A 13,466-nucleotide genomic window follows, 5' to 3' on the forward strand; every position below is an offset into this window, starting at 1 on the left:
GCATCAAACGAGATGGAACTTCCGGTAGTATTTTATTAATAAACATGCATGATTTGTTCATAGAAAGTGAATGTTGGCAACATTACCATTGCGTCTTAGTTCCTCGGCGAGCACGAACTGTTGGGGAAATATCAAGAGTGTTGCCAAAAGTGTTGTGTTGGTTATTTTATTCACTTGTAAATTGACAGGTGGATCACGTGAATGTAAATAAAATGACACGATGTAGCCACCAGATGGCAGTACACATTATGGAGCAGCCGGAAGTGACTCGCCCTTATCCTTATTAAATACGTAGTTAATTTGATTTTGTTATTTATCAATAAATATTATAATTTAACGATGTCGATATGCGTATAATAAATTACCAGAACAACATTGTGTCAAAGTCATTTGTTGGGTTTTTTAAATTAACCATCAGGTCAGAGTTCACCGTCTGTCCACTTAAAATGGCGGACGAGCCAGCACGGGAATGGAGCGATGAGCAGCTCAAAAGTGACGATTTGCCCAAGAAAGACATCATAAAGTTCATTCAGGACAATGCCGCACACTCGGTATGTGAAGCACGGATCGTTTAAAAGTGTGTTTATTCGTTTATAATCACGCAGTTTGACGGGAAGCTGCCTACATGTGCGTCAGTGTTAGCTTGACACACAGTGTAGCATCAAACGAGGCGGAAAAAAGTGTTTTATTAATAAAAATGGATGAGTGGTTCATACTCATTAGATTGAATGTTGACAACATTCCAATTGTGTGTTTAGTTCCTCAACGAGCACAAATTGTTGGGAAATATCAAGAATGTGGCCAAAACGGCAAAGAAAGAACAGCTCGTCGTTGCTTACAACGAGCTGTTTGCTAGCAAAGTAAGTGACGTCACAGCGATGCAGCATTTAGTGTCAAAAGCAAAGCCTGAATGAATAATGTTTGTTTTTCTTAAGAGGTTTAAAGGCACAGAACCAGTGGAAGAAGTGACAGCGCAGGTGAAAGCTGTCAAAATTGACGAGAAGCCAAAAGAGGTCAAAGCGGAAGTGGTGGACGAGGTAGCCTGAGTCAGAACTTCCGGGTTCCTTGTTCGCATATTTGTAAACAAACTAAAACACTTGAGTTCTAATTTTGTCAAAGGGTCCACCCAAGTTCACTAAATCAGTGTTGAAGAAGGGCGACAAGACAAACTTCCCAAAGAAAGGCGACACCGTCAGCTGCTGGTACACGGGAACGCTAGAGGATGGAACTGTCTTTGACACCAACATTCCCGCAGGTAGGACAACAACCGCTGGTAGCAGCCCTGGAAGATGTTGCATGGATGTACATATGTTTGCACCACAACCAATGATGGAGCCATACCTCCGAAATGACAATGGTCTTCTCTTTAAGATGTAAAATTCTGAGGTTTTGCACTCATAAGATGCTGACTTTGGCCATGTTGTGCTGAGCAGCCAGGACAGAGCCACGCTCCCACTATGTTGTAGTCAATAAATTTCATGTCCTGTTCTGTGGTTATCAACACACTTGACCTCTTTGAGTGCTTTGAGTAGATGGAAGATGGGGAGATGGAAAAGCGCTATAAAAGTGAAGGACCATTTACCATTAACTTTGCTATCATCGGCGCCCTCCTGTGATGGCATCACGGAAAAGCAAAGTGTGGTGAGATTGGTGTAATTTTAGATTTTAGTTATTTTCCCCGCGTTGGGAATTCCAACTTGTGGTTTGGAGTCTGTCATGGTGACTTTCGATGAATGATGGAGTTTTTTTGTGTGTGTTTTGTTTTTCCCATTTCCTCTTCAGGGGCCAGAAAGAAGAAACAAACAAAGCCGCTGAGCTTCAAAGTGGGCATGGGCAGAGTCATCCGAGGAGTACGGCATTCCCGTTTTCTTTCTCTTTGTCTCTTTCTACGTCCAAACTTGTGTCTTTGGTAACGGGAGACCTTTCCGTGCTTCCTCAGTGGGATGAGGGTATTATGACCATGAGCAAAGGTGAGACGGCCCGCTTGGAGATAGAACCCGAGTGGGCCTACGGGAAGAAGGGCCTGCCAGATTCCAAGTATCCTTTTTTTTTGTCATAATAATCACTCACCCCTCACAACACCAGAAGCTGGGCTGAAATGCTGTGGAAATGCATCTTGTATTAGCGCTATGCTCCAATCCCAACAATGAATACATCCATGTCATTGTTCTATTATTTGCTTTCTCTTTAACTTGAACTTCTACCAGAATCCCACCCAACGCCAAGCTGATCTTTGAAGTGGAGCTGGTGGCCGTGGATTAACGGATAAAACATCGGTAACGTTAAAAGTTGCAGCACCTTTTGCAGTGTTTTTTTTTTTTTTCTCATGGTCTTATGTTTGTTTCTGAGGGTCAATGTTTACCTCCTTTGGAACTATAATGGATCTTTGGTTTCTTGTGTTTTTCCATTGTTTGGATAAATATATCCTTTTTCACAGACAAGTGCTTTTCCTTTCATTCACATTCATAAGAACATTGAGGTTTGAACACTGTGGGGATGAAACCGGTAGGTACGCTTGCCATCGAGCAATTCACAGGTTGTATCCCCGTGTTTGAATTATATTTCACTCTGCATGTGACGGTTTTTTGTTAGGGTTTTCTTGATGAACTAGAAGGTGGTTCTGACGAATGAGAAAAATCGGCACGTTAAAATTAAACATTCTCATCGCCCGAAAATGTTTTGTCAAATTGTACCTTCAGAGAGCTTTTATTTTGATGGTCTACATTTGACAAAGAGCCCCTTAGAACGCAGTAGTGCAAAGTCAACACAGGAAACAAGTAAAATAGAGCATTGTCTTTGCAATGGTGGAACATATGCATGTGCACCTAAAGAAGTGGCTCGTGTGTGTGTGTAATCTTTGTACGAATAAAAACGTAAAACACGCTCATCTTGTCCCAAGTCTAAATGTTTTATTGAAAGAACAAAAACATTTTGACTTGAATTGGGTGCTGATCGCTTTTTTTGGGTGGGTGAGGAGGCACGTGGACGCACTTTAGGAGTTGGCGTTGGGTCCCTTCTTCTTTCCAAAGGTGGGCACCACATTGACAAAGCGCCGGTTGTACTGGATGCGGCGTTTGGCACGGCCAGTCTTCTTTTTCTTCTTCTCCTGCTTGTCCACCTGAGTAAAAACAGGGAGAGGAAACGTGTGTTAAACTCATTAATGCGCACAAAAGGACGCACTAAATCACTCACCTTGGGGGTCTGTCCCCTGACTTTTCCAGCACGGGCCAGAGATCCGTGGACCTTACCTATTTGACATGAAGAGGCTCTTAAGATTGACGAATTATGCAAATATGTCGTGTTCATTGTAAAACTACAACTCACCTCCCAGCAGTCTGCCAGCTACCTCCAAGGTGCAGTGCTCGGAGATGCCGCATGACACCAGGGAAGCATCGTCCTCCAATGGGCAGCCTGCAAGCAACAAAACCTGATCCTCCACCAAGAGACCCTCCAGAGTCTGGACATGAGCCTACAGGAGGAGGAAGAACAATTATTAGTAAAAGGTAAATGTGACTTTATAATGTTAAGTTTTACCTTGATCTGGCCCACAGTCTCTTGTCCTGTCACCTCGAGGGTGTGAGTGTTCTGGGCACGCAAGAAGAGCTGCATGTTGATGCTACCACAAAACACCAATTATTAATTGGATGGAAATTACCCTTTGACGTCAGAATTGTCTACTCGTGCTGCTAACTATCACCCGCCATTGAATATTTTTTCAATCCGGAACATTATACAATTCAATGAAGCAAAAACTCCACCAACAACCCCAACGTGTTACAGTTACTCCGGAACATTTGAAAAGTCGGTATCAATGTGATAACTGGAGCTGTTCCTCCTCCTGGGAAGCTATTGCTAAGCTAGCTGCATGCCACACGCGGAAGGGAAATGCCCCGGGAAAACACAACTTATCAACGGCGCGTTCAGTTTAAGGTTAAAGTATGACGTTAAATGGCGTTGTAGGCAGTTAAGCAATAGATAAATATGACGGAACGATCAATTAAAACAGCTTTTTGCCACTTTGCTCGTCCAGGCCTTACCTCGTTTGATGCTAGTCGTTAGACGCGCAGCATAGAAAGGGCTGTTTAAGGGGTGATACTGCGCATGTGTCCATTTACGTCAGACGCTGTGAACGACGTAGCCACGCCCATTTCCTGATATAATGGTATTTGACGTACAGTGGCAGCCATTTTTCTTAGGGATCGAGCTAACGTGTAATTAAAAAATCTATGAACTTAGCATCCAACTGTTTTGTTATATTGTGAGGCGATTAAGCACTCTTTATACTAGTATGGCGAGGTGATTAACTTCTTTTAATGTAAACGATACAAATTCCTTGCAGGTCATAAAATCGAAAGCACTAGTTTTTCACATTGTGAAGGCATGATTTTTGTATTAGTACAAATGTCATTCATTTTCTTATCCTCACGAGGGTCGCAGGCGTGCAGGAGCCTATCCCAGCCGTCTTAGGGCAAGAGGTGGTGTACACCCTGGACTGGTCAGCAGCCAATCCCAGAGCACATATATACCAACATCCATTCATTTAAATGTGAAATATAAGAGGGTCACATGAGGATATCATTCTCTTTATTATGAAATCAAGTCAGAAAAGATAAAACGGGAACTCTTCATTCTGGGCTTCATTAAAACAATCGTGAGCTATTACAAATTCTTCAAATTGAACGAGAACCACCAGGACAATGGAAAAGCGAAGCCTTCCGGTCGTGAAGCTGAGCATACGCAGGAACAAGTAAGCTTTATTTTACAAACATGCATGTCATCCCAAAAAAGGGGCTACGATGTTTTGATATAATTATCTCAATTCAAAGCAGAGGACAAAACTTGACATTAGCATTTGTTTTCAATTTGAATAGCTAGACACACACGTCTCTCCAATGAGGTCACCGAGGCACGCTTTGCTCAGTCTCCATTGGAGGTCGGGTCGCGTCCATCATGTAGGAGGGGGAGGGTAGTACTGGTTATACTGGGCATACTGGTTGTACTGACTCCAGGAGTTTTGGCCCCAAGCACCATACTGTTGCTAAAAAAAAAAAAAAACGTTAGCATGCAAAAAGGAAATATTGTTGTCATATAGGAGCATAAATACCCACCTGGTACCAGTTGTAATTGTAAGCAGAGTTGGTGCCTGTCATGTCTGTTGCTGCAGCAGCGGCCGCCGCCGCCGCAGCTTCGTCATCATCCATGCGCTGACGCTTGGCGTCTGGTTCCTGAGAGCTGATGACACAGATAGCAAATTCATTGGAGATGTGCATCTTGAACTTAAGCATCGTTAGAAAGCTTGACCCACCTGTCATAGCCGTTCTCCGCCTTTGTCTTTAACGCCTCCACTTCTTTCTGGAGGTTCTGGTGTTCGTTGTATGCGGCCACCAGCCTGGAATGTGCGGTAAGGATGACAGTGAGACCCGGTCCGGCCTCAAAGGTGTCGTAAGGGTTTCAAACATGGCGTTTGCAAACAACTCACGCGTTGATGTCGCTGCCAAAGTCTTCCAGGAACTCCACTTTGCGCTGGGCGAAGAGGAGACGCGATTCCAGCTCCATGGGGCTCTTCAGGGCTCTGTCGAAGCACGCCAAGATGTCGGGCTCATTCTGCGTCACGTCCCCGCTGTACTCCAGCTCCAGCAGGTTGAGGTACAGTCTTGGACTCGTCTGGTAGTGTTTTTGGCAACACATTAAATGAAAAAATATGGAATTTCCAACTTCATAGAAGTCATCTTGCCTTGCTTTCTGGGCTTAATACATTTTTTTACATGACAGTGTTTCCGATACAGCCATTTAGTTGTGGCGGCCTGCCATAAATTAATTTTGAGAGCTTAATCATGAAGAAAGGTTCAACAAAAAAACTGAAATAACCCACCTGGTCTCTCTCAATGGCATCCAGCAGCACCTTCTTGGCCTTGCTCAGGCTCTTCTGCACTTTGACAAACATCCTGGCCAACTTCATTGCGTAGAACGACGTCTCTGTGGCGGTCTTCGACGAATCCATGGCCTCTTTCAGGAGCTCCTCCGCTTCCTCCAGGTTGCCACGCCGACGCTCCAGGCTGACCCGCCGTAGACGCACCATGGCCAGGCTGGGAATCACCGCCTCCAGGGACTTTAGGATGTTCCTAGCCTCCTCCACGTTGCCTGCAGCAGAAAAAAACGTGAGTCAAGTTCAAGTACCACACCAGTGTATGTTTGCCTCCGCGGCTTTTTTACTCACCCTGCTGCTCCTCAAAGGCAGCCCACAGCAGGTGGATGACAGGCTTCCTTGGCAGGTGGACGCTGCACGCTTTCCTGTAGACGTGCCTCACGCCATCGGTGCTGTAGTTCTCTAGATATTTGGCATACTTGAGCGTGAAAAAAGACAAAGTGGGAAGGACAGGCAGCAGAGGACAGGAAAGATGAGAGAGAAAGACAGAGGGGGGAAGACAAGATGGCCATTTACATTTCCCATCCTCCGACCGGCTGAAATGTCTTCATTGACAAGATCGTTCTTAGAATTTTTCTGTGTAAACCCATCAGCACCTTCATGGAACCAATTAGATAAGATTCTGTAAGGTAGTGGGAGACGAAGAAGATGCAACGTAGTAGTTGGCAAATGCTGCAGTCAAATCTTGTGTGGCAAGCTGGCCATCCCCTAATACAACAGATACAGTCACATATCAACGTTACACGCAAAGAGTGCAGGACGTTTTTTTTACTCCATGTGATTGTCATCGATGGTGCGGGGGGAGTGCAGGGAAGCAGCGAGAGTAGAAGTGGAGCGTTTGGGAGAGAAAACGGCTTGATACCTTGATCCAGAACTCTTCATAGAGAGCACAAGCGATGAGGCATCGTTCAAAGAGAACCACCACGCGCTCCGGGGTGCCATTCTCCATCTCAAAGTCCAGGTACTCCCTCCAGTTGTTCAGCTGGGTCTTCTCCAGGGCTTTGACGTGGAAGTATGGCCTCTTAATCTAAAACGGGATCACAGACCACTGTCAGACTGATATGCAAGTCATGAAGTGATATGTGTGCGAGTGAAAATGAAAGCTTACCCCTTCCTCAAAAGCCCAGCGCTTGCTGACTTCATGTTCGTTGTGGTTGAACACTTCTTGCCGAGCCTCGATCACCTTGTGGCGCATGTTCTCGATCTCTGTCACTCTCTACACGGAAACACAAAGAAAGAGACGTGTGGTCAGCAAAGCCACGGGAGCCTGACAAAGATCTCATGATCCACATGATGTAATAGCTGCTGGTCCTGCAGCCATAGATTTACATCACCAGAGACAAGAGGCCTGCAGGGGGGGGGCGTATATGTGCACCCTGCATATCAACCTCTAGGTGCAGGTGCTGGGGGTCAATGGGCCTCAGTTGTTCCTTTTAGTTTAAGGGCGAGTGTCCCTGACTGGATGCCAGCTTGAATCCCCCCTGGCTGTCTTTGGCTTTGCTGCCGACATAAAGACAACTCTTCAAACCTGAGCAAATCTTTGTAGCTATTTCATGGTGGAGAACAGGCAACCTCCATTTAACTCCAGAAAGTATTTCATGTTTGTCTTCACGCTTCCCTTTGCAGGGATTCCCGACCACATTCGTACCTTGGCGGGGTCGGCGAGGTCCTCTGTGCCAGGCGGCAGCTCCTCCTGGGGGGCGGGTGTTTCTCCATCCTCTCTCACCATGGATGCCAGGTTGGCTTTGGAGAGCTCCAGCCTCAGCTGGACGAACTCCTCCTCGGACAGGAAGTGTTTGGGGTGGTTGGTCTGTATGTGATCTTTGAACCTGGGCGCACAAAAGGATTTCTATTTACAAGAGAGCATTTTAAACACGATTTAAAATTGACTTGTTCCGTACTTTTGCAAGTGCTGCGAGTAGAGCTGTGTCGGGATGGCCAGGATGCGATCATAGATGGCCGTGACGTTGCCAAGTTTTCCCTGTTCCGTCTCCCAGGTGATGAAGGACTCCCAGAGACGATCAGACCGAAAGTCTGTTCCGGCGGCGAGCACAGCGTGTTCGTAGGCCCTGGTGGATAAAAAAAAAAAAAAAAAAATGTTCTTTCTGCGCTTGTCTTGATCTTTGGAATGTGGATTTTAAGTCCTCTACGCACGCTCTAATTCGTCCCTCTGTCTCCGGGTCGGTTGTATCAGAGTTCTCCTTGATGTAGGTCATGTAGTGCAGCCACAGGTCCACACTGAGCGGGATGGCCTGCAAGCCTCGCCTGTACACCTGCCATGAAAACACATTAGGACTTTGGTGTTAACACAAAGACTATCCTCACTTGATGAGTTAAGACACACATTCTTACCTCTTCGGCCACATGTATATTGCCATGTTTTTTCTCTATGTCAGCGTACTTCTTCCAGTAGCCGTAACAGTATGGATAGCGCAGCAGGAAGACATCAAATGACTTTCTCACAGCTTCCAGTATATTCTAAAACAAAACAAAACAAAAAAAAAGAAGTGTTGCGTTACAGCACTTTCACTTGGCAATGCATGCGTGTGGTTTCCCCCTACCTCTTGCTCTACATATTGCAGCAGGTAGACCCAAGCATTGAAGTCTTCCGGGCTGTCTTCGCATCCTTTGAGGAGCCTTTCAAACTCACTGGGGAGTTCTGGTTCTACAGGAGCAGCGAGCATAGCAGGGACAGCAGGGTCTTGGCTTGCATCTTTGGGGGCTTCTTCCAGCTCCATGCCATCCTCAGTGGCTTGCATTGCCTCAGCACCACCTATAGGAAGTCAACAGGATGCTGTGATGTACCAGTTTGCACTCAACCAGAATGGGTAAGCATGACATGCGTGGCGGTTTACCTTGATTAGCCACTTCCTGGCTTTGCTGCTGAGTCTCCATGGACTCTGTGTTGTGTTCTGGCAGCTGGTCGCCATGTTCTGGGGGCTGCGGCGGCAGAGGCGGAGGTGGCGGCTGCTCCTCGTGGTAGTCCGGAGTGCTGGTAATCTGAAACTGCTCCACACCCTTCTCCACGGATCCAATCTCCTGAGGAGGAGGTGGTGGTGGAGGAGGGGGTGGTGGTGGTGGTGCTCCTGCTGCCACATCCTCAGGTGGTGCGATGCTAGCAAGTGCATCCGGGGCAACATGCCCCACAGTCCAGTCAGCAGCTTGGCTCAGAACAGGGGGGTAAGCTTCGCCGTTGCTTGCCATAGCAGGGGACTCTGATTCCAGCATTCCAGTATTAGGGTCTTGTGAGGGGTGAAGGCCTACTGTAATTAAACAGTACAAGTCGAGTTAATTATATTAAGTGAAGAAAGCATGCAGAAAAAAACTCAATATATGTTGCAGAATGTGGGGTGTTAATTTGGTCAATTGAAATGTATTTGTTTAATTTAATTTTAATTAGTATTGAACATTGCCAATACTATTTTTCTGGTTTATAGTTGTTTGCAAAGTCAAAGTTCAACCCCAAGTTAGGCCTTGTCTAGCGTCTACTTCCTGGAACAGCCGCCGCTGCTAAGTGAAAGCGAGGTGGAATTTGTGTAATATGTAATCAAGTTCCATTGAAAATTGTCGTAATAAGCCGAAGAAGCTTACTAAACGGCGATTGGGCTTCTTAAAATGCCGTTGACCTTCTCCTGTCTATGAGGACTACAACGTGTTCGGAATACGCCATTTTCCTGCAAGCCATCCAGTAAATAGTCAGGACCCGCCGCTACTAGGAATTAGTTAGCTTGCTAGCTAACGTGGGACATTTTAGCTAACACGGCCATCGCACAGTTTCCGTTAAATCCATTACCACAACTATACGGGTGGCGACCTTACCAGAATCTTCCATCAAATATTTTCGTCAACCTTGAGCGTCTTTTCCTGGTCACTTTATATGTAATAAGTGACAACAGCGCGGCGGGCTTCGACGACCATCCTTTCTTCAAACGGGAAGAAACGAGGTAGCTCGTGCGCATGCTCAGTCAATACAGCCTGGCTAGTAGTTGTTTTCAGCACTTTCGACACAGATCGGTACTGTAAAATTTTATAAATGTAAACTACAGAATCTTGACAAATGTGCACACTAACCGGGTGTTCGATAATACACCTAATTTTGACGCACTGGGGCTCGATTGAGTTATATTATGTATATTTTAATAAGCGTTATAATGTGACGAAACACATCCCGCCCATTTCCGCCCTAGTTTTTCACTCCCGCTCCACGTCACTAACGTATGCTTTGAATGACACGAGTAAGTTTAAAAAAAAAAAGAAATGCACACACTATGCACAACATCATGACTTGTAATGTTTAGAAATTCACAGGATTGCCCAAAATGATAAATATGGGCGACTTGTCTTACCAGACGTGACATTTAACACCGTCAAACATACAAATTGAAAGCTCAATATGGCGCCCGGGGAGCCAATGAAGCGGGCTGCGGCGCGCATGCGAAATGGCGTGTGGTGCCTTGGAGGACAACGCAAAGTCAGGACATTTTACTGTCCCAGTTGTATGCTCACGGATGTTTGGGTTTTAACGTAATGCTGACAAGTATCGAGTTGTGTGGCAGACATGTTTATAATATTATAGTATTATAATTGTCTATTTTGGACATACACATGGGTCCATCGGAATTAAACGCGGTTGTTGTTTTATGGGGTCAGCGCATCATTTTGCTTGCCTTTTATGAATGATCAACTCAGATGTCCGAGTCGGCCATGTGTATCTGAAGGCAGCACCAGTGTGTGCGTATGTCAGGAGTGTAGAGGAAGTGGCGGCTGCTCTGAGTCCGCACCTTTTCCGGTAACACAGCACCACGGCTGCTCGAGGGAGGGAGCGAGCGAGAGGGGCGAAGAGAAGATCGAGAGCGGGGGAGAAACGGCCCGGGCACCGGGGGGGAACGATAGCCGCAGACGTGAGTCTTTTCCACCCTATTCTAAAAGACACGATTTGATCCGTCTTTCCCAGTCGTAAAGGGGCTGTTTTTTCGACTATAAAGTTGTCCTCGGTCCTGCTAACACCCACCCCTCCCTGTTCTTGTGTCACAGAAGGGGGAGAGGAGAAAGTCGAATGAATCACTGACCTTTTCGGGCCTTCCTCCAGCGGAAAGAGGGGATTTTTGAATCTTTGTGTTGCGGCGGTGAATTTTCACCAACAGGCAACCGGGCGAGTGTGGACGACCAGCCGAGGAGGAAGTGCGAAGCCCGGGGTTGGACTGGGCCTGACTCCCGCTCAGGGCTCTGGAGGTGCTTGCAAGTTGGCTTCTGTTTGATAGTCTTTGCGGAAATGTTGATTTTGAAAGGCACAGGTTAGATTGTTGCTACAAGGGCTGCTACCTGCTCAGGTCACATATAATATTTTTATTTTTATACCGCCATTGTACTTCTTTCCCCATCCAACAAAGTATTTATGCCCAGCAAACAAGATGGGGAAAATGCTGTCAAAGATTTTTGGCAACAAGGAGATGAGAATACTAATGCTTGGACTTGATGCGGCGGGCAAAACCACCATCCTGTACAAGCTGAAGCTGGGACAGTCGGTCACCACCATCCCCACGGTGGGCTTCAACGTAGAGACGGTCACCTACAAGAACGTCAAGTTCAATGTGTGGGACGTGGGCGGCCAGGACAAGATCCGGCCCCTGTGGAGACACTACTACACCGGCACCCAGGGCCTCATCTTCGTGGTGGACTGTGCCGACAGGGACCGGATCGACGAAGCCCGCCAGGAGCTCCACCGCATCATCAACGACCGTGAGATGAGGGACGCAATCATCCTTATCTTCGCCAACAAGCAGGACCTCCCCGACGCCATGAAGCCCCACGAGATCCAGGAGAAGCTGGGCCTGACGCGGATCCGGGACAGGAACTGGTACGTTCAGCCCTCCTGTGCTACATCCGGGGATGGACTCTATGAGGGCCTCACCTGGCTGACCTCAAACTACAAATCTTAATGTTCCACCAGCCCTGGACTGAATGACAACACGGGAGAGAGTAGAATGCAATTCATTCATGTAACCCCATGTTTGTTTCTTTGCTTTGCAATCAGTTTAAATCGAATTTCAGCTCTTATTTTTTGGCAATTTACTTGGCATTTGCGACTTCCAGCTGCATCCAAAGGATGGGAGGACAACTTCTGGGAGGAATCGCCTTTTATCAGCACGTCACTCTCAACTTTTTCTAAGAATGTCTTGTTGGACCTCACAAACAAAGAAACAGAAGTGATTGTACGTGCTTCTTTTTTGAGGGGGGCGGGGGGGTCCTTGAGGACTGTAGATGGACGTTGGACATGGACTCACTGTGATATGGATTCTTTCTGTCACATGGATCTTCCATTGCGTTGTTTGTAGTTTCAGCTGCCTTAAAAAGAAACGGGGTGTTCTTTGCACTGTGGGATGGAATGGGGGGGGGGGCTCTGCTGGCTCTGCGCTTTTTTAGTTTGACTGACTTTTGGACCCAGGAAAGTGTTTTTACGACAACCCTCGAGACCACCTCCATTTTTCTCACATTGGTGCTTCAATGACTGCTACCCCCCCCCCCCCCCATTTTTAATCATCATCATCATCAATAACTCACACACTTCTGTTTCATCTCTTTTTTTTTTGCTATGCTGATTGAAGTAATAAAAAAAAATACTGCATATCCATATCAGCAGAGAAGTGACGCCTTTTTCCACGCCGCCGAAAGGTGACATGTGACGCGCGTGAAGAGGAAGCGAAGGCGCCGACGTGGCTTCCTGCACGCTCCTGTGAGTCACTGCCAGGCGGTGCAATAAACGATGACGTCGTCTCCGCTTTCGTACGTGACTCTTTGACCCTACGTCACGCGTTGCTCAACTCATCCTCCTTTATAATGTTTCATTTCAGAATTTGAGGAAGTAGCGACAGGATTTAAATGTCACATGACCAGATATTTCATTCAGAAAAAAAAAAGGTCTCGGGATAATAAATGAATTAATCACACAGTAAATGAACTGGATAATTTTGCATGTCTGTTTCCCTCCTCTTGCCTCCAAACAGGCTGTGCATTCGTTCGGTACTTCCACGCTTCATAGAACAAAGGAGAACAGAGTGAGACCAGTGGCGTTGGTTAAAATAGTTAAAATACAATTATTGTAGAAGTTGTACTATTAGGAGAAACCAAATCAATGATTGAATAAAGTTGGAAAATTAGTTTGCGGAAAAAGTCATGATACAAGAATAAAGTCAAAATATTAAGGGAATAAAGTCAGAATTCCAAGAAGAAAATTTACTAAATGAAAAGTGGGATAGTTGGAAAATAAAAACAAATTGTGGACTTTTATAAGTCAAAATATGAGAATAAGACAGGAAGTTAGAGTAAGAGTTAACTTAGACCCAGTCGTGTGTGTGGTGACACCGCAAGCACCTGATGAAACGACCAGCGTGTAAAATTAGGCAACTTTTTCTATCTAGACCAGGGGTGGGCAAACTTTTTGACTCGCGGGCCGTATTGATTTAACAAAATTGACGGGGGGGCATACTATATATTTTACACGTAACAGTCCACCTGGATTTATTATATCTGTAAAGTGTCA

At 46.0% G+C, this 13,466-nt stretch overlaps 4 protein-coding genes across 4 annotated transcripts; 2 read left to right on the forward strand and 2 right to left on the reverse strand.

The window, feature by feature from the left end:
- The first annotated feature begins 421 nt into the window (after window positions 1–421).
- Window positions 422–2,880, forward strand: fkbp3 (FKBP prolyl isomerase 3). Its single transcript, XM_058056623.2, has 7 exons — window positions 422–551; window positions 759–860; window positions 936–1,037; window positions 1,120–1,255; window positions 1,783–1,850; window positions 1,940–2,037; window positions 2,208–2,880. The coding sequence occupies exons 1-7, from the start codon at window positions 447–449 to the stop codon at window positions 2,260–2,262; spliced, it is 666 nt and encodes a 221-aa protein (XP_057912606.1). The 5' UTR covers window positions 422–446; the 3' UTR covers window positions 2,263–2,880.
- Window positions 2,881–2,887: 7 nt separating this feature from the next.
- faua (FAU ubiquitin like and ribosomal protein S30 fusion a) lies at window positions 2,888–4,165 on the reverse strand. Its single transcript, XM_058056624.2, has 5 exons — window positions 4,038–4,165; window positions 3,535–3,616; window positions 3,325–3,469; window positions 3,193–3,248; window positions 2,888–3,118 (listed from the first exon to the last, which is right to left on the reverse strand). The coding sequence occupies exons 2-5, from the start codon at window positions 3,607–3,609 to the stop codon at window positions 2,993–2,995; spliced, it is 402 nt and encodes a 133-aa protein (XP_057912607.1). The 5' UTR covers window positions 3,610–3,616; window positions 4,038–4,165; the 3' UTR covers window positions 2,888–2,992.
- A 402-nt stretch (window positions 4,166–4,567) lies between these two features.
- On the reverse strand, window positions 4,568–9,912 carry prpf39 (PRP39 pre-mRNA processing factor 39 homolog (yeast)). Its single transcript, XM_058057223.2, has 15 exons — window positions 9,746–9,912; window positions 8,782–9,189; window positions 8,488–8,699; window positions 8,279–8,404; window positions 8,081–8,199; window positions 7,828–7,995; window positions 7,575–7,755; window positions 7,035–7,142; window positions 6,789–6,953; window positions 6,218–6,344; window positions 5,873–6,141; window positions 5,480–5,664; window positions 5,306–5,389; window positions 5,109–5,232; window positions 4,568–5,038 (listed from the first exon to the last, which is right to left on the reverse strand). Exons 1-15 carry the CDS (start codon window positions 9,756–9,758, stop codon window positions 4,949–4,951), a joined length of 2,379 nt encoding a protein of 792 aa, XP_057913206.2. The 5' UTR covers window positions 9,759–9,912; the 3' UTR covers window positions 4,568–4,948.
- Window positions 9,913–10,810: 898 nt separating this feature from the next.
- On the forward strand, window positions 10,811–12,557 carry arf6a (ADP-ribosylation factor 6a). Its single transcript, XM_058057225.2, has 2 exons — window positions 10,811–10,827; window positions 10,961–12,557. The coding sequence occupies exon 2, from the start codon at window positions 11,338–11,340 to the stop codon at window positions 11,863–11,865; it is 528 nt and encodes a 175-aa protein (XP_057913208.1). The 5' UTR covers window positions 10,811–10,827; window positions 10,961–11,337; the 3' UTR covers window positions 11,866–12,557.
- The last annotated feature ends 909 nt before the right edge of the window (window positions 12,558–13,466 follow it).

The sequence above is a fragment of the Doryrhamphus excisus genome, linkage group LG19 (genome assembly GCF_037039965.1).
Source record: "Doryrhamphus excisus strain RoL-2023G ecotype Guam linkage group LG19, RoL_Dexc_Guam_v1.1, whole genome shotgun sequence".
NCBI lineage: Eukaryota > Metazoa > Chordata > Actinopteri > Syngnathiformes > Syngnathidae > Doryrhamphus > Doryrhamphus excisus.

Coding starts and splice junctions, on each gene's coding strand:
- fkbp3 (XM_058056623.2), top strand. CDS start 447: ATGGCGGACGAGCCAGCACGGGAATGGAGCGATGAGCAGCTCAAAAGT. Junction 861..935: donor ACGAGCTGTTTGCTAGCAAA/GTAAGTGACGTC, acceptor GTTTTTCTTAAG/AGGTTTAAAGGCACAGAACC. Junction 1,038..1,119: donor AAGCGGAAGTGGTGGACGAG/GTAGCCTGAGTC, acceptor ATTTTGTCAAAG/GGTCCACCCAAGTTCACTAA.
- faua (XM_058056624.2), bottom strand. CDS start 3,609: ATGCAGCTCTTCTTGCGTGCCCAGAACACTCACACCCTCGAGGTGACA. Junction 3,470..3,534: donor AGACTGTGGGCCAGATCAAG/GTAAAACTTAAC, acceptor CTCCTCCTGTAG/GCTCATGTCCAGACTCTGGA. Junction 3,249..3,324: donor AGCTGGCAGACTGCTGGGAG/GTGAGTTGTAGT, acceptor CATGTCAAATAG/GTAAGGTCCACGGATCTCTG.
- prpf39 (XM_058057223.2), bottom strand. Junction 7,996..8,080: donor ACAGAGGGACGAATTAGAGC/GTGCGTAGAGGA, acceptor TTTATCCACCAG/GGCCTACGAACACGCTGTGC. Junction 7,756..7,827: donor TACTCGCAGCACTTGCAAAA/GTACGGAACAAG, acceptor TTGTGCGCCCAG/GTTCAAAGATCACATACAGA.
- arf6a (XM_058057225.2), top strand. CDS start 11,338: ATGGGGAAAATGCTGTCAAAGATTTTTGGCAACAAGGAGATGAGAATA.